This window comes from Ornithorhynchus anatinus, chromosome 7, assembly GCF_004115215.2.
Source record: "Ornithorhynchus anatinus isolate Pmale09 chromosome 7, mOrnAna1.pri.v4, whole genome shotgun sequence".
In the NCBI taxonomy this organism is placed as follows: Eukaryota; Metazoa; Chordata; class Mammalia; order Monotremata; family Ornithorhynchidae; genus Ornithorhynchus; species Ornithorhynchus anatinus.
In genome coordinates this window covers 68656302-68683079 of record NC_041734.1, presented here as the reverse complement: position 1 = coordinate 68683079, position 26778 = coordinate 68656302, and the positions used below count along the sequence as shown (strand labels likewise).

At 46.2% G+C, this 26778-nt stretch overlaps 1 protein-coding gene across 2 annotated transcripts in view; it reads right to left on the bottom strand.

Moving 5' to 3' along the window:
• Positions 1–22692, bottom strand: part of MAPK14 (mitogen-activated protein kinase 14) — an 88273-nt gene extending 65581 nt beyond the window's left edge. The window contains exon 1 of one of the 2 annotated variants that reach the window (XM_029068664.2): positions 22413–22692. In XM_029068664.2, coding sequence (XP_028924497.1) covers positions 22413–22528 — 116 coding nt within the window. In that variant the 5' untranslated portion in view covers positions 22529–22692. The remainder of the gene's footprint in view (positions 1–22412) is intronic. The other variant, XM_029068663.2, reaches the window with a different exon arrangement.
• Positions 22693–26778: the final 4086 nt, after the last annotated feature.

The following is a 26778-nucleotide window of genomic DNA, read 5'->3' as shown; positions in this document are numbered from 1 at the left end:
AGTCACCGTACCCTGTCAGTTGGATCTCCATAACATCTCTAGCACCTGCTCCTTCTCCACCCAAAAGAAATCACACCGGTCCAAACACTTATAATCCGGACTCAACTACTGCGGTAGCCTCTTCACAGACCGCTCACGATGCCCCCTCTCCAGTCCATGCTTCACTCTGCTTGGCCAGATCATTTTTCTAAAACATTATTTTCTGCACACCTCCCCACCCCTCCAAATCCTACTACAGTTGCCCACTCCTCTCCACAATCAACTAGAAAGACCTGCCATCCATTTTAAGGCACTCGATCAACCCCCTCCCCCCTACATTATCTTCACTCCTTTCCCACATAAAACTCAGTCTGCACAAATCGCTCCTCTAATGCCAACCTACTCAGTGGGCTTCACTCCTTTCTCTCATGTTGTTGACATAATAATAACAATAATAATAATGATGGTATTTGTTAAGCACTGTGTGTCAAGCAATGGGGTAGATACAAGATAGGTTGGACACAGTTCCTGTCCCACATGGGGCTTGCAATCTTAATCCCCATTTTACAGATGAGGTAATTGAGGCCCAGAAGTTGAGTGACTTGCTCAAGGTCACACAGCAGACAAGTGGCAGACCAGGGATTGGAACCCAGGTCCTCCTGACTCCCAGGCCCGTGCTCTAGCCACGCTGCTTCTCTTTCAGCTCTTTGAAGGCTGACCCACCCCCACCTGCCATAAAATCCTGGCTCTGTTTTTGCCATGCACTCAAAATGAAGAGTTGGCACCAATGCTTCCATAAAGCGATGCTGAGACCAACAGGCGCCAAGGCCCGTTCTTCGGGCTTCATCATCCAGCTCCCTCTGTCACTGTCGCTAGCTCAGGGAGGCGGGGCTCAGCCTCCTAAACCTCCCGTCTCCTTGGGTCTGGCGCCCGTCACTTCTGCAAAGCTTCAAGTTGGCATGAGAGACGACGCTAATCCGGGAAAAAACAACGAAAAAGAACTTTCCAAGCAGAAAGCACCCAAGGTAACAGTCAAAATAGAACTGTTGTGGAATTTACTTAGACTGTGCCTTACACAGGGATGGATCCAACCTGATCAACTTGCATCTACCCCAGCGCTGAAAACAAGATTATCATTATTTTAATAATGATAATCATTAACAGAAAGAGCGGAAAGTTTGGGGGAATGCCACAAGCACCCTATAAGTAGTTTGAACCAGCATGTTTATCTGTCATTAATGAGCAGGATTAGAAACAACTCCCAGATGGCAAGGACTCAAAATGGGACTGCATACATTGAGTTTACTCCCTGTTAGCCTCAAAAGTAATGCACAAATGAAGCTACCAAAAAGTTTTCCAAAGCACAGGAGTTCTGCAGTGAGAACAAGCTATTCTATTTGGAGTTTGAACTGGCAGCTGCTCCGAAAAAAGGCTCTGCTGCCAAAAAGCTTAATAAAGCTGCTAGCTTCAGAATGAAGAGGACACAAAGTGCCTTCCAGGCTGATTTCATAATAATGAGGAAATAAAAGCCCTCTGAGACTAGCATGTCATCTCTTCCCACAATAATCTCGTGGGTCTATAAATGCTCAATTCCTCCCAGTATTATCAGAGTTCTACACATCATTAAAAACCGTACCTTTAACATATACACCAAACACATGTTAAAATTAGCTCCCCGCTCCCCCCCGGAGCTTCTATAACGCCTGCAAAATACTTAAAATAAACATATTATAGGGAAGCAGCATGGCCTAGTTGGAAAGAGCCCGGGTCTGGGAGTCAGAGGACCTGGATTCTAATCCTGGATCTGCCATTTTTCTGCTGTGTGACCTTGGGAAAGCCATCCCAATTAGACCGTGAGCCCATCATTGGGCAGGGATCGTCTCTCTCTGTTGCTGAAGTGTACATTCCAAGCGCTTAGTACAGTGCTCTGCACATAGTAAGCGCTCAATAAATACTACTGAATGAATGAACCTAACTTCTCTGTGCCTTGGTTTCCTCATTTCTAAAATGGGGATTATGACTGTGAGCCCCGCGTGGGACATGGACTGGGTCTAACCTGACTAGCTTATATCTACCCCAGCACTTAATACAGTGCCTGGCACATAGTAAGGACTTAAATACCAGTACACAAAATATTGCATACTTATTTTTATCCTTACTTGCACTGGGGATTAAGACTGTGAGCCTCTTGTGGGACAGGGAAGGCACCCAACCTGATTAGCTTGTATCTACTCTGACACTTAGAACAGTATCTGACACATAGTAAGTGCTTAAATGCCAACATCATTGCCTTTTCATTTTTATGATAAAATCCACGATACTCATCTGGGATTCTTTTAAAAAAATAGCATCAGCTCCTATTTCCTGTTTTGGAATCATCACAACTGTTCGAGACATCACCAATGATTTTGGAATAATCAAAACTGTTTGAGATATCACCAGTGGATTTTGCTTGGCAAACTAGATTAACAGATTCGAAGCATGGAAGGAAACTTTCTCTATTGGACTCTTCCACAATCTGCACCGAGAACTGAGCATTACAAAATGATTGGGTAAAATAAACATAAAGCCACAGAGCCATTTACTTCTACTTCTGCTTTCCTTTTTCTGTTCTTATCCAATGCCCGTGCCTCCTGCTTTCAGTCAATAGGAGAGAATATAGAGGAGGTCAATTTGAAACTTTTACTCTTGATAGTAAGCAATCACGAAAGCACAAGTAGGTGTGTTGAAACCAGGCAATCAGTGGCATTTATTTAGCATCTACCGTGTGCACAGCGCTTTACTAAGTTCTGGGGAAAGTACACTGTAGCAGAGTTGGACAAATTCCCTGCCCACAAGGACCTTCAACTAGATGGGGAGACAGACATACATATAAATTTAAAAAATATGGATATAGGGATTAAGACTGTGAGCCTCACGTGGGACAACCTGATTACCCTGTATCTATACCAGCGCTTAGAACAGTGCTCTGCACATAGTAAGCGCTTAACAAATACCAACATTATTATTATTAACTAAGTGTACAGGGCTGAGGATAAGGTGAATGCAAGGGAGATCCATAAGGACATGGAAGAAGAGGAAATAAGGGCTTAGTTGGGGGAGGGCATCTTGAAGGAGATGTGATTTAATAAAAGGAAAAAAAAAATAAGACTTTGAAGGTGGGAAGAGTGATCATCTGGAGTTCCAGACAAGGGGTGGGTGGAGAGTCGGACAAAATAGTGGTCCTTGGGGGTGCTATTTGAGAGGTGTGGAGTTGGGAGACTTGGGAGGTTGAGTGCCACCTCACGTTCACAACTTTTGCCCCTTTCCTAATACTTCTACCACTCAGGTGCATTTACTCTTCAATTACAAATCTCTAAGGCACAAGCAGTGGTTGGGCATGAGAAAAGCTACTCCCCATGCTTTTATGTCCTCGGGAACAATGCCGTGATACAGGGGAAGACCATAGGTGCAGGTACAGCATTGTGTAGTGGATAGAGCAAGGGTCTGGGAGTCAAAGGATTATGGATTCTAATCCCGGCTCTGCCACTTGTCTGCTCTGTGACCTTGGGCATGTCGCCTTACTTCTCTGTGCCTCGATTACCTCTTCCGTACAATGGGGATTGAGACTGTGAGCTCCACATGGGACAACCAATTTCCTTGTATCCACCCCAGTGCTTGGCATATAGTAAATGCTTAATACCACAATTATTATTATAATATTAAGTGCCACCAGTCCTGAAACTCAGAGGCCTTCCCTAAGCCCCCCGTCCTCTTCTCCCACTCCTTTCTGCATCGCCCTGACTTGCTCCTTTTCCCTCTTTCCTCTCTTAGTCCCCACAGCACTTATATCGATATCTGTCATTTATTTATTTATATTAATGTCTGTCTCCCTGTCCCTAGACTGTAAGCTCATTATGGGCAGGGAATATGTCTGTTTATTGTTCTAATGTACTCTCACAAGCGCTTAGTACAGTGCTCTGCACACAGTAAACACTCAATAAATATGACTGACTGACTACCCCAACATTCAACTAGGTGGGGCAAGCTGTTCTGTAAACGCTTTTACTATTATTCTGGTACTTATTAAGTGCTTACTACGTGCCAAGCACTGTTCTAAGCACGGAGGTAGAGCCAAGATAATCAGGCGGGATACAGTCCCCATTTCTCATGGAGCTTGCAGTCAAAAGAGCATGGAGAATTTCTATTTTACAGAGAATAATAATAATAATGATGGCATTTGTTAAGCGCTTACTATGTACCAAGCACTGTTCTAAGCGCTGGGGAAGATACAAGGTGATCAGGTTGTCCCACGTGGGGCTCACAGTCTTCATTCCCATTTTACAGATGAGGTAATTGAGGCCCAGAGAAGTGAAGTGACTTGACTATAGTCAGGTGCTAAAGCCAGAATTATAAGCCAAGTCCTCTGACTCCCAGTCCTGTGCTCCTTCCAGTAGACCATGCTGCTTCCCATACCTAGGATACAGGGTAAAAGTGCTTAGTACAATGTTCTGCGCACAGTGAGCACGCAATAAGCCTGACCAACTGGTGCGTGCACGAGCCTAGAGAAGCAGCATGGCTTAGTGGAAAGAGCACGGGCTTGGGAGTCAGGGGATGGGGGTTCTAATTCCACCTCGGCCACCTGTTTGCTGTGTGACCTTAGGCAAGTCACTCGACTTCTCTGAGCCTGAGTTACCTCATCTTAAAATGGGGATTAAAAGTGTGAGTCCCACATGGGACAGCCTGATTACCCTGTATCTACTCCAGCGCTTAGAAGACTGCTTAGCACATAGTACGCGCATAACAAATACCATAATAATAATAATTAAATTTCCTTGAAACATGGCAAGACCATCTCAAAGTGACTCCCGATCTGGTTTGGACACAGGGCCACTGATTGGGACTAAGCCAGTTTGAGTCAGGAATTTCCAGCCCACGTGGACAAGGATTAACTAACATCACCTTAAAAAAAGGTTTGTGCACGTAAGCAGAACCGCATCCTCCCAGCCGGCACTGCGCTGTTCTAGCCCAGAATCGTGGGAACTTACAAATCTGTTTTGCCTATGGTAGAGCACGCAGCACCACAGTTGTAGCTCAAAACATTTGCTCTTCCGTGTGAAGCAGACACCATGGCTCAGACGTGTAGACATATCTCTGCAAGGTCGACTGGGGTCTCCCTTGTTTGACAAACATTCTGTTCTCCTAGGTTCAAAGTGACTGGAGGGTTTTGGGGTTTGTTTGGCTTTTTGAGGGGGGGAGAGATGGGGAGATAAGGGAGAGATTTAGCTCCCAGACGACTTCAGGCCATAAAAAACCCACAGCGCTTTGGCAGGTTTACAAGACAGGGTTCACAGTTCTGTAACCCCCACGTATTTGAGGGGCCCAAAAGGCCTACAATCACCCCACTCCTTCCTCAGCCCCTCGCCTCCCCCCCCCACTGCACACCACTACTCACGGGACTTAGTGGGTTCCTACTCTATGCATACCGCCATACTAAGCGCTTGAGGAAGCAACAGAAGTAATAAGAGTCTCCTTCTCTGCCCTGGAGATCCTGCCCTGGAGGAACTGATCTCCATAAGACTGTGTTTGATTTACGATGGCCCGGACGTTAGCACACCACTCCAGCATAAAATGGGCACTAAATTGATACAACATCTACAAGTGTTACAGAATAGACGGGATTTATGAAGTCATTTTTCTATGAAGAAGCAGCGTAGCTTAGTGGATAAAGCATGGGCCGGGGTCAGAAGGTCATGGGTTCTAATCCCAGCTCCACCCCTTGTCTGCTGTGTGACCCTGGGCAAGTCACTTCACTTCTCTGGGCCTCAGTTCCCTTATCTGTAAAATGGGGGTTGAGACTCTGAGCCCCATGTGGGGCAGGGACTGTGTCCAACCTGATTAACTTCTATCAACCCTAGTATTTGGAATACTGCTTGGCAAATAGTAAATGCTTAAGTAACATCATATATTATTATTACACTGCTTTAGTTAATTCCTTATTTGAAGAGTGTTTTTAAGAAGTGCTGTGAAACTGTGATGATCTACAGAAGGGGACAAGGACTGGAAGTACTGGAAAATGTCTTCAGTAAAAAGATTAAGGGATTTGGGGAAGCAGTGTGGTCTAGTAGTAAGAACACAGGACTGGGAGTCAAGAAATCTAGGTGGCTCTCCCATTGGCCTGCTGTGTGGCTTTGGGCAAGTCACTCAACTTCCCTGGGCTTCAGTTTCCTCATCTATAAAATGGGGATTAAATATCTGCTCAACCTCCCTATGGACTGCAAACCCCATGTGGTGCAGGGAATGTGGCTGATCTGATAATAATTACATTACAATTATATATTAAATATAATTATTATATATACATATATATCTCCACCTCAACACTTGGACCTATGCTGCACCTAGTACTCACTTAAATATTATCACTGTTGCCTGAGGAGTGATGGTGATATATGTTTTCACAAACTATCAATCGATTATTCTTTGTCCACTGAGGACCAGTACTTAGACCCTCTCCTGCTTGCCACAGCTCTGCCTCAATCAACGGAATTTAACACTGTACCAGCCACCCAGAGAATAAGAAGTAGGGAAGCAGCAAGGCCTAGTGGAAAGAGCAAAGATCTGAAATTTAGAGGACCTGGGTTCTAATCCCAGGTCTCCCACTTGCCTGCCATGGTAACCATGGGCAGGACATTTCTCTCAGCCTCTGTTACCTCATCTGCAAAATGGGGATTAAGACTGTGAACCCCTTGTGAGACATGGACTGTGTCCAACTTGATTAGTTTGTATCTATTCCAGCACTTAGTACAGTGCCTGGCACCTAGTAATAACAGTAATAATAATTATGGTATTTGTTAAGCACTTACTAAATGCTGGGGTGGCTACGTGGGGCTCACAGTCTCAATCTGTGATTAGAACCCATGACCTTCTGCCTCCCAGGCCCGTGCTCTATCCATTATGCCATGCTGCTTCTTCAAAAAAAAAAAAAAGGGCCTGTCTTTCCCCTTTCCGCTATTCATCAGAGGCCTACGTCTTGCAGGAACTGGAATAGGGAGATGTTATGTTCCCGGCCTTTCCCTTTCCACCCCGTCAGCCACCGGTCTCAGCCCTGTCTACCTCATGATAGGACTGGGATGGTAGACAACACCAGTTAATCCTACTGCAAAACTCTGTTTTTAGCTGGGGTGGCAATGATGATTGGAAGCAAGGAGCCCAGTATTGAAAAAAGCAAAAAAAAAAGTCAGTGGTCAGATTGTCCTCTCCATGTGTCACTCTATTACCTTTTTTTTTTTAATTTAAGCTCTTACTCCGGGTGAAGCACTGCTTAAACCCTTCATTCCATTCAGTCGTATTTATTGAGCGTTTATTGTGTGCAAAGCACTGTATTAAGTAGACCAAGGTTAATCTGGGCAAATACAATCCCTATCCCTTTTAGGGGTGCACAGTCAGGTAAGAGGAAAAGAGGTACTAAATCTCTGTTTTGCAGTTGAGAAAGCTGAGGCACAGAGAAGTAAACTGACTTGCCCAAGGTCACACTGCAGGCAAGAGGCGGAGCCGGGATTAGAACCCAGGACCTCCAGCCCCCAGGCCTGCGTTTCACCCACTAGACCACGCTGCTTCTCCAACGGACTTCTTCCTTTACTTCTGCGAGGCAGGGAACCTGCAGTATCACAAGGAAAAGCCCCAGGTTCCAAGTCAACACATTTTGATATCCGAGGTGAAACAGCAGTGCTGACATCAAATACGAACATCAAAACGTAAACTCTATAATTTTGTCATTCAACACTCGGCCATCGGTGGGGAATTATGAGTTGTATTGGACTCTAAGCGCTTAGGACAGTGAGCTGCACAGTCAGCGCTCAATAAATGCCACTGATTGATCAAAACTGAGAATGAGAAGGCCCAGTGAAAGCTTGCTTTATAGCTTAGTGTCTTTAGCTGAATGGTAATTAGAACCTGCTTCTCTTCGGGAAAAAGTCAAAAGTATTTCCTCATTACAGTTTACTGAGAGTCAGTGAAGAAAGGGTTATCATTCGGTAACAATGCCTCTCTACAGAAAAAAATATGCTCTCTCGTGAGATCGTTAACATGACACTTACCAAAAACTATGTGTAAATTTCATTTGGCAAAGCCATACAGCATGTGTTTTCCATTGTGCACTTCTTTAAGTGGCAAGAGGGAAATATTTTCAATTATTGCAGTCCCATTGTCTTTGCCTGCCACATTCTGAGAGCTAGTAATGTGAGTTTGAAAAAGTTAGCCTCCTAGTCACCTCATGGAAATTGCACCAAATGCTCGGGGCATTTTCAGCAACCACCTACCTCCTAAAATTATGAAAGATCCACCCTTAAATGATGTCAAGCACGGGCTTAGGAGTCAGAGGCCCTGGGTTCTAATCCCGGCTCTGCCACTTGCCTGCTGTGTGACCTTGGGCAAATCACTTGACTTCTCTGCGCCTCAGTTTTCTCATGAAAAATGGGGATTAAATTCCACTCCCTCCAACCTAGACTGCGAGTTCCATGGAAGACAGGGACTGTGCCTAACTTGAAAACTTCCCCACCATTTAGAACATTTCTGGGCACATAGTAAGCACTTAAACATTATAATTATCATCATCATCTGAAAATCACCTCAGCGCAGAAACACCATAATTATCATCATCATCATCATCTGAAAATCACCTCAGCACAGAAAAGGGTACATAACTGATGGGTTGCTTTCTCTAACAAGAGTCAAATGCAGTATGACCTCTAGACCGTAAGCTCATTGTGGGCAGGGAATGTGTCTGTTAGACTGTACTTTCCCAAGCGCTTAGTACAGTACTCTGCACACAGTACGTGCTCAATAAATATGACTGAATGAATGAATGAGCATGACTAGGAGCTCCTGACCTACATCCTGGAAATTGGGAGGGCGAGTTGTGAGGTAAAAAGCTGACCTGACCTGTTCCCACGCCCTGCTATGTTACTCCTTCTTTACAGCTTTATATCCAACATCTTAGACCTTAGGTCTTTAACACACTTTCCCAAGCTTAATTAGAAGCAAAAGGATACATAAGGTAAATGACTTGCCACAGGTCAAGTAGGAAGTTGTTAAAGGACTGAAAGGAGGGGTGGGAAAGAGGTGGGAAAGAGAAAGAGGCAGGGAGAAGAATTCTGCCCACACTACTAGCTATATAAGAAAGCTAAGGCACCCTTCTAGGCACTGGGGAAGATACAAGATAATCAGGTCAAACACAGTTACTGTTCCCCACAAGGCTCACAATCTAAGGAGAGGGACCAGGTATTGAATCCCCATTTTACAGATAAGGGAACTGAGCCACAGAGAAGTGCGCCCACAGTCATCCACCAAGCACGTGAAGGAGCCGGAACTAGAACCCAGGTCCTCTGACTCCCAGGCCCATGTCTTCCCACTTGGTCATGCTGCTCCCTTCATTCATCCTCCCTCCCATGCCCACAACACATGTGATATATCTAATTTATTTATTTAGGTATATTAATATGTGCCTCCCTCTCTAGATCGTGAGCTTGTTGTGGGCAGGGAATATGTCTGTTTATTCTTGCACTGTACTCTCCCAGGCACTTAATACAGTGCTTTGCACACAGTAAGCACTTAATAAATACAACTGAATGAATGAAAATGCTCCTCCTTTTACTAGGTTAACAGTGATCTAGGAATCACTCGTCCAATTCTACATAAAAGCCACATTCAAAAATATCATTCCACTAGACTTCAAGTGATTGACCATCTGACTAGGAACCTTATTTTTAGAGTTCATTTAGCCAAAACTCCTTTAGGCTAAGGTCATCAGAAATTTTGAAAAGGCCACTTTAACCATTCAATTCCTGCAGAAGAGTATTTTATCTTACCAAAGGTTTTTGGGTTTTTTTCCCCCCCAGAAAGGTGATAACTTTGCTTATGTTTTACTCCTTTTCCTGCATCTTGGATGAGGGGCACTTATTGGAGGTAGCACAATTTAGTGGGAAAAGCAGGGGTCTGAGAGTGCTTAATCCAATACTTATCCTATCCCGCCTTGATTACTCTATCAGCCTCCTTGCTAGCCTCCTGTCTCCACTCTGCTGCCTGGATCATTTTTTTTTCACAAAAATCTTCAGTCCATGTTTCCCCACTGCTCAAGAACCTCCAGTGGTTGCCCACCCACCTCAGTATCATACCAAACCTCTTTACCATCAGCTTTAAAACACCCAATCACCTTGCCCCTTCCTACTTCACCTCATTACTCTCCTACTCTAACCCAGCCCGCATATTTTGCTCCTCTAATACCTACCTACTCAGTGTACTTCCATGTCGCCTCTCTTGCCCACATCCTGCCTCCGGCCTGGCACTCCCACCATCTTCATAGCCAACATACAATTACTCGCCCCCTGTTCAAAGTCTTATTGAAGGCACATCTCCTCCAAGCGGCCTTCCCTGACTAAGCCATTTTATCCTTTCCTCCCACTCTTCTGGATGGCCTTGACTTGCTCTCCTTATTTAACGCTCCCTCCCAGCCTCACAGCCCTTACATACATATCCATAATTTATTTATATTAATGTCTGTCTCCACTGCTAGACTGTAAAACTCACTGTGGGCAGAGAATGTGTCCGTTGTATTGTGCTCTCCCAGCTCTTAGTACAGTGCTCTGCACATAGTAAGCGCCCAATAAATATGATCGAGTGAGGAGACCTGGTTTTTAGTTCCAGAACTGCTATTGGTCTTCTGTGTGTCCTTGGACAAGTCATGTATCCACTCTGTGCCTCTGCCTTCTCATCTATAAAACAAGGGTAATAATACCTGCGTATCTCTTCGTCACAGGATTTTTGTCAGGACTTTTTTTTAAGAGAAACAGTGTGGCCTAGGGGATAGAGCAGGGGCCTGAAAATCAGGAGGACCTGGGTTCTAATCCTGCCTCCATCTCATCTGCTGTGTGACCTTGGGCAAGTGACAGCTTCTCTGAGCCTCCATTACTTCATCTGTAAAATGGGGATTAAAGACTGTGCGCCCCATGTGGGACAGGGACTGTGTCCAATCTGAATGGCCTGTACCTAGCTCAAAGCTTGGTACAGTGCCTGACACACAATAGCTTAAAAAAATGATAATCTGATGTCAAACCATTTTGGAAAAATAAAATTCAGAGTTATTCCACAGCCCTGACAAAGCCACTCAATCATACTCAAATCAATAATATTTTGTAGTGTATAAACAATACCTGACATATGCATCTCTCCAATAAACTCAGGGTTTATATTTTTGGCAGAACCCTCTGTTGAGAAAAACTGCATACTGAGGAAAATTCACCCTTATCTGGTCCTGTGCACACTTGATGTTAAAGAAATGCTTCTGCACACATTGCACTGTAACCAGACAAGACGTTCATTGTCGGATGAAGTTCACTAAAGTTGCCATCACGTTCTGCACCGGAACTGAGTGTACTACAAAAAACCGGCTCAAGAAATGAAACCCAGGCCTTGCCTTTACCCTAAGAAACAGATTGCAGTCCCTCAAATCACAATGGGGAAGTGTCACTCTAAACTAAGAAACCCTGAGGCTACAAGAAAACTTGCTTCAATTTGAGCAGGAAAGCAAACATAACATCTGTGGGGCAAACAACTGAAACCTTTCTGCTGGGTGACCTTAGTCAAGCTAAGGGACTTATGCATAAATATTTCATTTTCATGGCTCATATTGGGGACTCTGGATTGCATGGCTTTAAAAAGGACCGCCTGGAAGGTTTTTTTTAAAATTTTTTCCTTTAGAAAGATCATTTTAAGTAGATTATAAATAGCTCTAAATCCAGGCAGATTTAAAACCTAAATCTAGGGAAGGCAGCATGACCTAGTGGATAGAGTTCAGGCCTGGGAGTCAGATGGGCTTGGGCTTTAATCCCGGCTCCTCCACTTGTCCACTGTGTGACCCTGGGCCTGTCACTTCACTACAGCTCAGTTACCTCATCCGTAAAATGGGGATTAAGATTGTAAACCTCCTGTGGGACAGGGACTGTGCCCATCCTGATTAGCTCATATCTACCCCAGCATTTAGTAGAGTGCCTGGCACATATTGCTGAAATACCACAATTATCACCTTTTAAATGTTACTAGGCTCATATTTTAGATTGTTTCAGTTTCTAAGGGTCAAATCTGAGTTCTATTTGACAAAACTGAGTTCTATTTGACAGCCTTCACACAGAAAACTGAAGCAACTTTCTGTTCTGTAATAGCAAACTAGTAATCCAGTATCACTCCTGTGTCTCACTGGATTTAAACAGGTCATTTACCATTCCACTGGGAAAGGGAGTAAACAAAATGGTCACAGAAGGTCTTACCTTATATGCCTCTGCAAGAGGTTCTACATGATTCTGAAATAAACAATTGCTTCAAAACTCCAAAGCCCATTGGGAACCAACATGGCTATTTTTCAGGACATTGCATCACCACCTCAAAACTGACCAGGTCACATCATGTTCTTAAGCGACATATCATGACTCAGAGCCAACCTGCCACAGGCGACTAAATGAGATCCAAGGTCGACAAACAACTCAATCCACAGTGTCGGACATAGGGTGGGCACTTTTTTTAAAAAAAAAAATAGTAATTAAGTGCATACTATGTACCAGGCGTTGTAGAGAAGCAGCATGCCTCAGTGGAAAGAGCATGGGTTTAGGAGTCAAAGGTCATGGGTTCTAATCCCAGCTCTACCACTTGTCAGCTATGTGACTTTGGGCAAGTCCAACTTCTCTGTGTCTCAGTGACCTCATCTGTAAAATGGGGATTAAGACTGTGAGCCTCACGTAGGACAGCCTGATTACTCTGTATCTATCCCAGCGCTTAGAACAGTGCTCAGCACATAGTAAAAGCGCTTAATAAATACCAACATTATTATTATTATTACTAAGCACTGGAGTAGATACAAGCTAATCAGGTGGGACATATTCTCTGCCCCAAATAGGGCTCACAGTCTTAATCCCCAATTTACAGATGAGGGAACTGAGGCCCAGAGAAGTGAGGTGACTTGCCCAAGGTCACAAAGCGGGCACGTGGTGGACCTGGGATTAGAACCCAGGACGTGACTATCATGACTGTACTCTATCCATTAGGCCACGCTGCTTCTCACCCACTTTACATAGAACACAAAGCCTGTCCACAGGTTGTTCCCCGCAACCCAGTTTTCTTTTCAGGATGGTAACTAATAATGACGGTATCTGTTATTATTATTCAGTATTAATCACATTTAGTGAGCGCTTACTGGGTGCAAAGCACTGTACTAAGTGCTTGAGAGAGTACCATATATATATAATCTGTTCAGCACTTACTATGTGCCAAGCAATGTACTAAACACTTGGGTTGAGACAAGTTCCTGTCCCTTGTGGGGCTCACAGTCTACACAGGAGGGAGAACAGACTTATTTCCACACACCGGAGACTGACGGCCACCAGAGCAAAAAGGCTTTCTCATCCTCTTTCAGTTCAGCATCAATGCGATCACGTGTTTGGCGTACCTCATGCTCAGGGGACGGCAGTGCAGGACATACAAAAATGGGTTGCTATCTGGGTAGACAGTAGCGCTCAGTCTCTTTTTATAATTATGGTATTTGTTAAGTGCTTACTATGTGCCAAGCACTGGGGGTGGAGGCAAGATTATCAGTTTGGACACAGTCTCTGTCCCACACGGGGCCTACAGTCTAGGTAGGAGGGAGTGGGGTTTAATCCTTACTGTAAAGATGAGGTACCTGAGGCCCAGGGAAGTGAAGTGACTTGCTCAAGGTCATGGCAGCAGAGAAGTCAGGGAGCCGGGATTAGAACCCAGGTCCTCTGAAGCCCAGGCCCGTGCTCTTTCAACTAGGCCACACTGCTTCTCCTTTTAGATGATATTACTCCGCAGACTTCCTCCTCATTTATCTGGTTAACCAACATTCCCAGTCATTTAGCTTACAGATACTGACAGGATGGAGAATGCGGTGGAAGGAAATTCCAAGCATAAGGCTCTTGCTGGAGGTCTATGAAGTAGAGTCAGAAAAACCCATAAAACAAGGGGCTTGTCAGGGAGGGTTCTGACATCTGGTCTAAGTTGACTGTGAGGTGGAAGCAAAGGGAAACTCATGGAGGCTTGAGAGTGGAGTGAGAGAATACAAAAATCTGTTGTCAAAACTGATTAGAAAGGAAAAAAATGCTAGGGATTTTAAGGGAGTTTAAAGTGTCTCAAAGAAGCAGCAAAGTCTAGTGGATAGTGCAGTGGCCTGGGAGTTGGGAGGACTTCCCAATTTGTCTGCTGTGGGACACTGCACAAGTCACTTCAATTCTCTGGGCCTCGGCTACCTCATCTGTAAAATGGCGATTAAGAATGAGCCCTGTGGGGACCAGGGCCTGTGTCCCACCTCATTATATGTTCAATCTATCCTAGTACTTAGTACAGTGCCTGGCACATAGTAAGCACTTCAACACTGGTAAAAAAAAAAAAGGGGGGGGGGGCGTCCAGGGTCGAGGGAGTGACTGGGGAAAGACAAGGGAAACGGTAGATTCCCAAGGGCGCAAATGCTGCCGCACAAATTCAAGCAGAGTGGCAGCGGAGAGTTGAGGGAAGAGAGGGGTGAAGCAGAGATGTGCATACAAGGGGCTGGAAAAGCCAACCTGCTCTTTGTCTCTCTGCTGGATGTGCTCACAATAAGTCACCTATTAGGTTGGAATTTAAAGTTATATTTGCCTCAAGCAGATTCGGTGGAAGTTTTCCATATAAAAAAGCCTTTCCAAAAATACATCACCCATCGTGCAGAAAGTTTTCAACAGACAGGGAAAGGAATCAAAGGGAGAATATATATTTTTTTGCGGGGTGGGGGGAGGAGAGAAGGATTATAAGGAGTTGAACTGATTTCTGATTTTCCATTTTGCAAGTTGCAAAAGGAGAGAGAATAAGTTCAACCTTCATCTGCTCCGCAACTTCAAATGAAAAAGATGGAGTACACAACTACCCTCCTGGAAGAAATCCAACACTTCAATCAACCAATCAACCGTATTTCAGTGATTACTGTATGCACAGCACTGTACTAAGCACTTGGGAGAGTACAATATAACAGAGTTGGTAGAAACATTCCCTGTTTACAACTAGCTTACAGTATAGAGGAGACAGACATTAACAGAAATATATTATGGGTATGTACTAAGTGCTGAGGGAGGGGTGAATAAAGGGTGCAAATCTCAGTGCAAGGATGACGCAGAAGGAGAGAAGAGGAAATGAGGGCTTAGTCGGGGAAGCTTTCTTGGAGGAGATGGGCTTTTAATGAGACTCTGAAAGTGGAGAGTGAGACCGTCTGTCATTTATGAAGAGGGAGGATGTTTTAGGCCAGGCACAGAACGCGGGTGAGGGATCGGTGGCGAGTTTGAGGTACAGTTAGTAGGCTGGCATCAGGACAGCGAAGTGTGCAGGCTGAGCTGTAGCAGGAAATCAGGGAGGCAAGGTAAGAGGGGGCAAGACAGCTGAATGTTTGAAAGCCAATGTTTAGGAGTTTCTGTTGTATGCAGAGACAGACAACTGGAGCTTCCTGAAGAATGGGGAAACACGGACTGAACGTTTTTCTAGAAAAATGATCCGGGCAGCAGAGTGAGTACGGATTAAAGTGGAGAGAGACAGGAGGCAGGGAGGTCAGTAAGGAGGCTGGTGCAGTCATCAAGGTGGAATAAAAGAAGGGCTTGGATTAACAAGGTAGCAGATTGGATGGAGAGTGAAGGGCAGATTTTAGCGCTGTGAAGGCTGAACCGACAGGATTTGGTGACAGTGAATATGTGGGCTGAATGAGGGAGATGAGTCGGGGATAGAGCCACTGTAACTTCAGAATTAATGGCATTTGCTGAGCGCTTACTGTTTGCAGTGTACCATACTAGTTTCTTAGCCAAGTATAATACAACAGAGGTAGTGCAAACACAGAGTGGGCCATTTGAGGACAGCAATGGGTGGATTATTCATGTGGGTGAAATATGTAAAGTTTATGTGACATAAATTAAGCTATCTGAAGCTTCTACAGGGCGGGGACTGTGTTTTAGGCATAGTCATGTTATTCTGGCCCAGCCCAAAGGCAACGAATTTCCTGGAATGGTAAGTCTACAGACTAGACTGTAAGCTCATTGCAGGCAGGGAACACGGTGACCAATTCTGCTATAGCGTACTCTCCTCTGCACTTAGCACGGTGCTTGGCACACAGTAAGCGTTCAACAAGCACAACTGATGGATTGGTTACACAGAGTGGATGCCAACCCTCTCTCAGCTAAGGTCATCCTCACAGAAAGTCTACCGCCCAGGGACCAGCATGCACAACTCTCTTCTGCCTTGCTCCACTCTCTCACCCACCCTCTATCAAAATGAGGAGATTGGATGGGCACATAAACCCATCACCAGTTCCTTAGGATTCCCGGGACACGATCACACGGGAAGGAGGAAAACTTGGGTGGTGGTGGGAGGTGCCACAGAAATTACAAATTAGCATGTGCCCGCATGCCCAGAGTCTAAAGGAAATTAGGCAGCAGTCCTAGAAGAAACAAACATTTACATTATGACCTTTTTGTTATGTTGTCATGGGAATTTGTGTTTGCAGGGGAACAATGCATTTCCTGCAAGCCAGGTCCTCTTAAGTCTGGTGATAGAGGGAGGGAGATGTGGAAAGAAGTGGGTGTGACTGGAGAGGCCTTCTAAACGTGGGCAGGGCCACAGGTAAAATGTCTGCTCCGATACTCTGACTGGTCGCTAGTGCTCTAGGACACTAGCTTGGACCCTATGCAGCAGGCTGGGGGTGGTGGAGGCTCTTGGGGGGCATCCACTGGCCGGCTGACCCTTCGGCAGCCGGGGGAGGTGCCCATACCCAGCCCAGGAGTTGGCTGTAAGCACGGCCTCATGTAACTTGAACAGGGTTGGTGAGAATAGCGTATGAGGGAAGGCAGGCTTTGTGAACTTATCTGCAAAACTGCTAAAGAAGCAAAGAGAAAGAGCCAAGTGATTTTCTTTTTCAAGTTTTCCAGCTCTGTTATGATGTGATCGGAGACCTCAATGAACCAAGAGGCCTTCAAGGCCTCTTTCCTTTTCTCCCCTTCCCTTCTGTGACGTACTAACTTGCTCCCTTTGTTCACCCTGCCTCCCAGCCCCACAGCACTTATGTATATAGCTGTGATTTATTTAGAGTAATGTCTGTCTCCCCTTCTAGACTGTAGGGTCATTGTGGACATGGAATGTGTCCATTTATTGTTGTACTGTACTCTCCCAAGCACTTAGTACAGAGCTCTGCATACAGTAAGTGTTCAGTAAATACAACTGAATGACTAAATGAACCGCTTTGGTACAACCATCAGAGCAGACATCAGTGGGCAGGAGGGGGAGAAGGGAGGGGAGAAAAAAATCCAGAAGATAAACAATATGGTCACGGATCTCTCTTGGGAGAGAATCAGGTAAAATGTTTTCAGGGATTAGGAAGGTCTGTGCATGCTTGAACGTTCAGGAAGAGAACAGAAGAGAGCAAAGAGGTTGACAGTTAAAAAAAAGGGAGTGGAAAAGCAACCTTAAGAGTAAGTGCGCCAGAAAAAAACAAAATCTCATCCGACTGCTCTTTTCCAATTCCGTCCCAGTGATGTGGGGAATGCTCTGGTAGGGTGGTCCTTCATCCCGTTTTAGTCCAGTCATCTTTTCAGCTGGTCCGTCCCCTGTTCGGTATGAGCCCAGACGCATTTACGTCTGGTATTTTTTTATTTTAAAATGCCCGGCCTCCATTGGCTCCTGCTGCCAAGTTCCATAGTTTGGAAGTGGTGCTCATGTTTACAAGCACCCAGAAGGAAGGAGGGGGAAGACAACGGCTGTGAAGCAAGGGCTGGGGTAGAGGGTTCCCCTCCCTCAAAAGAAACCCTCTAGGTTCGGGAGAACTGCCACAAAATGTCCCATATTATATCATTATATTGCAACAAGTGCCTGTCCTAACACTTGCGTCCCTTGGGCCTGGAATCCACGAGTGTCATCAATGGTCACCCTATACTTTGCCATCGACGACTTGCTCCGTCCCGCCAGCCGTGAAGCGCAGCAGTGGAATCCGCTACTCGTGGGATCTGGGAGCTGGATAGTATGGGAGATGTGGTCAGCCATGAAGCATCTTGTCCCCCGCCTCTCCTTTGCCACTCTCTACGGAGTAAAAACTGTGGAGAATTAACCCATGTTGTCCTTCCTTAATACACTTTTACATTTAAGAGTCTGCAGAAACAGTGTCTGCAGAGACGGTATAGAATGAGAGAGAGAGCAAGATCTTAAGCAACAACAGCTCTAGAAAGGCAGAGCTAAAAAAGGGATGACCTCCCATTATAATGCTAATCTTCCACCCAGGGCTCTATTAGATAGCTATTCTCTCTACATTCTGGGTCTTCCACGCATGCATAATGACATGTTCTCGCTCATATAACAGTAATACAGATATTTGACAGGATTTGCATCGACATTCCTTTTCTCTACTTCACACTCTCACAAGGGAGAGCAGTAGGCATGATGCAAAATCTAAGAGATTTGACTACCAGAAATTTCAACAAGATCTTACTCTTCTATCTGTTTTGGTGTCATTCATCTGCTTCCAAAGTGTTTTACAAGCATTCCTGGTGTCCCTAAGGAGGGGGAAGGAAGTTAAATGACTTGACCCCAAATCACACAGGGAGTAACTGGAAAAGCTGCAGAGGAAAGATATTCGTGTTCCTGTTTATATTTCCTTAAACTCACCACAGAAATTCTCCTCTCTGCCCTTAAACCACAAAAATCAATGCTTTGTAACTACACTGCTTCCAAACTACTGAGAAGAGGCAATTTTGCTTCATTTCCCCTTGCAGTCTTAAAACACAAAGTTCCTTAAAACTACAGCAGTAAGTTCCCTATAACTCTAAAGAGGGAAATACCTTCGTAAAACCCCATATATAAAAAAATAAGTCAGGATTTGTAGTCTGATCCTCGCTTCTGATTCCACAAAGAGTTAACCAAAAGATCAGTGGAGAGAGAGTGTTGCATTTATAAAAGAAGTATATTGAATATAAAAGGCCGGCTAATCCCAGTATTGCAAGGATTAAAAAGTCCCATTTTCTCACTACCCTCTATCACGCGAATACATTTATCACCGAGGGATCCACAAGGTGAATCTTTGAAGTGTTCTGTTCTTGTGTGTGAAGAAATGTCACCATCAACAGCAGGAATTCTGCCAACGTGCAGCAACCAGGATAACTAAGGAGAAATCCACCAGGCCAATTCTGAGCAGTGCCTTTCCTAGGCTATAAAGAACTTCAAGAGCTGAATAGACTGGAACAAAATCTATATGAAACCCTATTTTCTTCCTTAATTTTCTGGAACTTCTCCCAGCGGCCTATATCATTCTGCTAAATCATGCCACCAAAGCATAATCCTTGTTGGGAACAGCCTAGTGCTACAAAAATAAATGTGTCATAAACTCAAGAACACAGTTCTTTTTTTAAAAAGACAGGGCAAAGATCTTCAGCCAGGAGGGAGGCATTTATGCAAATACCTTTAAGAAAGTTTGCCAGGAAGTACGTTATGTTGCATTTCTTTTGTAATGAAAATTACCATCATTCTGTAAGAGCAAGTCAAGGGATATAAAGCGCCCGGTACCATCTGCCACACATTTCTAACAGCTTGAACAAGAAAATGCAATATGATCTGCTGGGTGCAATTACCCAATCTCTGTTACAGAACAGATTCTAACAAACAGGAAATTCATGATGAGACTTTTAAGGAACTCGGGAATCGTACTTATGGACTGTACCAGAGAGCAGCATTTCCTGAAAATGGGAATTCTTTCTTAAAAATAAAGAAACTTTAAGAACATTTTGAGCAATTTTTGCATATGTTACCCCGCATCAAGGGCAGTGCAGTGTCACAGAATACCATACATATCAATATCAATCAATGGTATTTATTAAGCGTTTACTATGTGCAGAGTGTCCCACTAAATGCTTGGGAGAGTACAATATCACCAAATTAGCAGATGCATTCCCTGCCCACAATGAGCTTACAGTCATCTGCTAAGGTAAAGGAGGAAGGTTCCCCCCCCCCCCAAAAGCTACAATATAGAGCAAGTGCACCCTTTCACTATTTACAAGTTCTGACTCCGCACTGAAGCGCTGAGAAATCTTTTAATCTAAGGCTTGTAGGTTACGTCCAAAGAAGTTTTATGGCACCGTATTCTCATTAATCTATTTTTCCAGTATACTGATATTCTGGTCCAGTCCAAAGGAGTAAGTAAGGTCTATTTCCAGCTTTCTCACTGACATATTGATTGGGGGCAAACTTCGGTTTCCCTAGCTGTAAATATAAAGCTTCTCGGGAATGACATCTCATTACAATAGTGTGACTCACATTTTTTTTTTTTAATTGAGGTCCTCTGGGGAAACTACAAATAGCAAACATAAATGACATAAACCCCAGTGATGCCAGTGACTATTTTTTTTAAACCTCCAAGTCGGCTGGACCTGTTTCCCCACTGAAAGATGGTGAAAATCATGGATCGAGAAGAGCTCTGCAATCCTTCATGCAAAGCACCGAAGAACACGACATTAATTGGCACCTGTCACCCTGGCACATGGGGGGAAACAAACTTTTTGTCGGCCCAGACGTCTCCCCTCCAACAGTTACAAAGAACTGATCACACAATATTGCTGCAGTACCTAGACGCATCACCCCCCAAAATCTAGGATTTTATGTACCTGGGGGTGGGAAGCCCTACAATAAACATATGTCTGCTTCTCCACAAGTGGATTTTCTTGGATGAACGGAGAAGTTTATAAAACAGGAATCAGGCAGGGACCGGTTTAGCTGGGAAGGAACTCCACCAGTCTATCAGTTAGGTCTGCACCCCCGTGCCTGGCTAGTTCTCTTTTCTGATGTGCCCGGGGAAGTCAGGCCTGTGAGAAACGAAGGAACCTCATCAAATAGCTCAGTGGCACTCTTCGAGGCCCCGGCATCAACTCCCTCTCTGCACTGTAAACTCGTAGTGGGGAGGGAATGTGTCCCAAGTGTTTAGTGATAATAATATTTGTGGTACTTGTTAAAAGCTTACTATGTGCCAGGCACTGTATTAAGTGCTGGGGTGGATATGGGCTTATCAGGTTGGGCACAGTCTCTGTCCCACGTGGGGCTCAGTCTTATCCCGATTTTACAGATGGGAGAACTGAAGCATGGAGAAGTGAAGCGACTTGCCCAAGGTCGCAGAGTAGTGTTCTGCACACAGTAAGCGCTCAATAAATACGACTGACCAACGCCCTCCCTCCAACATCTCTTGCCTACCACCTCTGCTCCAGTGCCCTCTCCCAAGCGCTTAGTACAGTGCCCTGCACACTGCAGCCACCAATAAATATGATGGGGGTTGGGGGAGGCCGTTGGGGTCGAGGAATGTGTCTGATGCTATAGTGTACCCTCCCTAGCGCTTAGTACACTGCCCTGCACACTGCAACCGCCCAATAAATACGGTGGGGGAGAGGTGATCAGTAGAGTGTTCTGCACATAGGAAGTGCTCAATAAATACGATTGAATGAATGAGGGAGGGTCGTTGTGGTCGGGGAACGTGTTTAATGCTAGAGTGTACCCTCCCTAGCGCTTAGTACAGTGCCCTGCACATTGCAAGCGCCCAATAAATACGGTGGGGGGGAAGAGGTGTTGTGGGCAGGGAACTTGTCTGATGGTACAGTGTACCCTCCCTAGCACTTAGTACAGTGCCCTGCACACTGCAAGCACCCAATAAATACAATGGGTGGGGGGGAGGGAAGGTCGTTGTAGTCGGGGAATGTGTCTGATGCTATAGTGTACCTTCCCTAGCGCTTAGTACAGTGCCCTGCACACTGCAAGCGCCCAATAAATACGATGGGGGGGGAGGCTTGTTGTGGACAGGGAACGTGTTTAATGCTAGAGTGTACCCTCCCTAGCGCTTAGTATAGTGCCCTGCACGCTGCAAGCGCCCAATAAATACTATTGGGGGGAGGCTTGTTGTGGACAGGGAACATGTTTAATGCTAAAGTGTACTCTTTCTAGCGCTTAGCACAGTGCCCTGCACGCTGCAAGCACCCAATAAATACGATGGGGGGGGAGGCTTGTTGCGGGCAAGGAACGTGTCTGATGCTAGTGCCCTCCCTTGCGCTTTGTACAGTGCCCTGCACGCTGCAAGCGCCCAATAAATACGATGGGGGGGGAGGCTTGTTGTGGACAAGGAACGTGTTTAATGCTAAAGTGTAACCTCTCTAGCGCTTAGCACAGTGCCCTGCACGCTGCAAGCGACGGGGAGAGGGAAGGTCGTTGTGGGAACGTGTCTGAGGCTATAGAGTAGACCCCAGGCGTTTAGTACAGTAAAAGGGGGGGCGTGCAACCCCCTGGAGAAAATTCGTGGCGCTCGGTGCACGGCCGGGGGTGGGGGTGGGAGGTCCAGGCGGGGCGGAGGAGGGAGAGGCACTCACCACACGGAGCCGTAGGCCCCCGAGCCCACCGGGGACAAGTTCTGATAGCGCTCGGGCACCTCCCACAGCGTCTTGTTGAGCTCCTGCCGGTAGAACTTGGGCCTCTCCTCAGACATCTTCCCCCGCCGGCTGAGGGGGCGGGGGGCTCCGGGCCGACCCCGGCCCCCTGCGGGCCGCCCCCCGCGGGGGGCAGGTCCTGGGGGGGGCAGCGGCCCGGCAGTCGGTCAGCCGTCGGTCGGTCCTTCAGCGCCGGCCCCTCGGGGCCCCCTCCGCCGCCTTCTCCTCGGGGCCCCCCCCCCCCGGCCGCCTCCTCCTCGGGGCCCCCCCCGGCCGCCTTCTCCTCGTCGTCCCCGCCGTCGACGGGGCTGCGGGGCGCGGAGAGCGGCTGCGGGGCGGCCGCCCGGCCAGACAGCCCCGCACGGCGCGGCCCCCTCACCGCCCCACAACTCTCGCGAGATCTCCGCACCGGCCGCCTCCACCGCCGCCGAGACTTTTCCCAATATGGACCCGGCCCCCCCTACACGTCCCCGCCGGCGGGGGAACTCTCGCGAGACTTGCCGGGGCCTCGCTCCCGCCCCGAGCCTCGACGTCTTGACAGTTCATTTCACTGAGGGGCCTCTTCCCGCCCCTTGGCATAATAATAATAATGTTGGTATTTGTTAAGCGCCTACTATAAATGGTGGTACTTGTCAAGCGCTTACTATGTGCAAAGCGCTGTTCTAAGCGCCGGGGGATACAAGGTGATCAGTTTGTCCCACGTGGGGCTCACAGTTTTAATCCCCGTTTGACAGATGAGGGAACTGAGGCACAGAGAAGTTAAGTGGCTTGTACTAGGTGCCGAGCACTGTTCTAAGCGCTGGGGGAGATACAGGGTCATCAGTTTGTCCCACGTGGGGCTCACAGTTTTAATCCCCGTTTGACAGATGAGGGAACTGAGGCACGGAGAAGTTAAGTGGCTTGTACTAGGTGCCGAGCACTGTTCTAAGCGCTGGGGGAGATACAGGGTCATCAGGTTGTCCCACGTGGGGCTCACAGTTTTAATCCCCGTTTGACAGATGAGGGAACTGAGGCACGGAGAAGTTAAGTGGCTTGTACTAGGTGCCGAGCACTGTTCTAAGCGCTGGGGGAGATACAGGGTCATCAGGTTGTCCCACGTGGGGCTCACAGTTTTAATCCCCATTTGACAGATGAGGGAACTGAGGCACAGAGAAGTTAAGTTCATTCAATTCAATAGTATTTATTGAGCGCTTAATATGACAGAGCACTGTACTAAGCACTTGGAATGAACAAGTCGGCAACAGATAGAGACAGTACCTGCCGTTTGATGGGCTTAGTCTAATTGGGGGAGACAGACATACAAGAAAGTGACTTGTGATAGCACACTATGTGCTGAGCACTGTTCTAAGCGCTGGGGGAGATACAGGGTCATCAGTTTGTCCCACGTGGGGCTTAAAGTTTTAATCCCCATTTGACAGATGAGGTAACAGAGGCACAGAGAAGTTAAGTGACTTGTACTAGGTGCCGAGCACTGTTCTAAGCGCTGGGGGAGATACAGGGTCATCAGGTTGTCCCACGTGAGGCTCACAGTTAATCCCCATTTGACAGATGAGGGAACTGAGGCCCACAGAAGTGAAGGGACTTGCCCACAGTCACACCCCTGACAAGTGGCAGAGCCAGGAGGCGAACTTATGACCTCTGACCCCGAAGCCCAGGCTCTTTTCCACTGAGCCACGCTGCTTCCCATCAACAGCGGGAAGGCAGTTGTTCGGCCACTCGAATCATCATAAAAACGGCGGTGTTTGGGAAGCACTTCCTCATTCATTCGATAGTATTTAGTGAGCGCTTACTAGGTGCAGAGCACTGGACTGAGCGCTTGGTATGGACAGATTGGCAACAGAGACAGTCCCTGCCCAGTGACGGCTCGCAGTCTAATCCGGGGAAGACGGATGGACAAAAACAATAGCGATAAATAGAATCAAGGGGATGTACATGTCATTAAAAATATAGCAATGAATAGAATCAAGGGGATGTGCAAGCACTGCTTTAAGCGCTGGGGTCCAAAGTGATCAGGTTGTCCCACGTGGGGCTCACAGGCTTCATCTCCATTTGATAGAGGAGGGAACTGAGGCCCAGAGAAGTCATTCGGCAACTCAAATAAGAATAATAATAATAACAGTAGCATTTATCAAGTGCTTACTATGTGCCTAACACTGTTCTAAGCGCTGGGGGAAATAGAAGGTCATCAGGTTGACCCTCGTGAAGCTCACAGTCTTCATTCCCATTTGATAGAGGAGGGAACTGAGGCCCAGAGAAGTCATTCGGCACCTCAAATAATAACGGTACTATTTGTCAAGCACTTACTATGTGCCTAACACTGTTCTAAGCGCTGGGGGAGATAGAAGGTCATCAGGTTGACCCACGTGAAGCTCACAGGCTTCATTCCCATTTGATAGAGGAGGGAACTGAGGCCCAGAGAAGTCATTCGGCACCTCAAATAATAACGGTAGTATTTGTCAAGTGCTTACTACGTGCCCAACATTGTTTGAAGCGCTGGGGTAGACAAAGGATCATCAGGTTGCCCCACATGAGGCTCACAGTCTTCATCCCCCTTTTACAGATGAGGTCACAGGGATAGAGCACAGGGATAGATAGATAATTAAGTTGGACACAGTCCCTGTCCTGACTGTTAAATATAAAGAGAGTAGGTTTTGCTTATTTAGGGAGAGGGGTACAATCTCTAAACTAAATTTGTTATGGGCAATAATAATAATAATGATGTTGGTATTTGTTAAGCGCTTACTATGTGCAGAGCACTGTTCTAAACGCTGGGGTAGATACAGGGTAATCAGGTTGTCCCTCGTGAGGCTCACAGTCTTAATCTCCATTTTACAGATTAGGTCACTGAGACACAGAGAAGTTAAGTGACTTGCCCACAGTCACACAGCTGACAAGTGGCAGAGCGGAGATTCAAACCCATGAACTCTTACTCCCAGGCCTGTGCTCTTTCCACTGAGGAACTTGTCTGCTAATTCTGTTGCATTGTTCTCTTCCAAACATATGGTATTCTGTACATAGTAAGTACTTGATAAATACCACTGATTGATTGGTTGACTGATATTCTGAGCAAGTGGTAGAGTGCTCACTCCCAGAGGTGATCCCGGCTCTGCCACTTGTCTGCTGTGTGACCTTGGGCAACTCACTTTACTTCTCTGGGCCTCATTACCTCATCTGTAAAATGGAGATTAAGACTGTGAGCCCCACGTGGGATAACTGGATTACTTATATCATCCCCAGCGCTTAGAACAGTGCTTGGCCCATAGTAAGTGCTTAACAAATACCACAGTTATTATTATTAATATGCCAAGAACACGGTCCCCATCGTTCTGAGCCATTAGGTCTCAGCTCTCTCCAGGGACAGATTCTTCCCTTGTCGCAGTAGGATTCATCGCTGCTGCTCCAACACAGGCTTCATTTGCACCCGCTCCCAACTGGCCTCCCTGTGCCCCCCAAGAAATAGGAGAGGCAGAGAGGCTAGCCCCATGGGGATGATTGACAGGGTCCAGTGACATGCCCCAGCCACCAGTTTCCAGCTACGGGGGCCAAAGCGGCTTTTTCCTTCTAATTCTCTAGACTGTCAGCTCATTGTGGGAAGGGAATGTGTCTGTTATATTGTTATATTGTTCTCTCCCAAGGGCTTAATACAATGCTCTGCACAAAATAAATGCTCAGTAAATACAATTGATTGATCCCAGGTCAAACACTTGCCTACTGTATGACCTTGGGCAAGTCACTTCTCGGTTTCCTCATCTGTATAGTGGAAATTAAATTACCTGCCTTCTCTGTTACTTAGACTATGAGCTCCATGTGGGATAAGGACTGTCGTCTGACCTGATTTTTTTGAATCTACCCCAGCATTTAGTACAGTACTTGGCACATAGGAAGCCCTTAACAAATATGATTATTATTATTCCACGTTGTGGGCGGGGAATGTGATGGCCAACTGTGTTGTATTGTACTCTCCCAAACACTTACTACAATGTTCTACTCACGGTAATTGCTTAATAAATGTCCATGATTGATTAATTGATGGAGGGATTCCACAGCTGCTCATACTGAATCCCCAGCCTTGTTCAGGCCAGGCCTCCCACAAGACCTGAGAGCATCTGAGCTTACTCCCAAACAAACCCAGCTGTAGCTTGCCTTAACTCACCACCTCCGTTCCTCCATTACACATTCCGCCGGCATGTAGGAATTCTCTCTTCCCATTCATCCGACTGAACAGAGCTCTTCCCAAATTCAAAACCCTCATAAAATCCCTCCTTCCCCAATTAACTTCCAACACCCGGCATCACATCAATCCATTAGC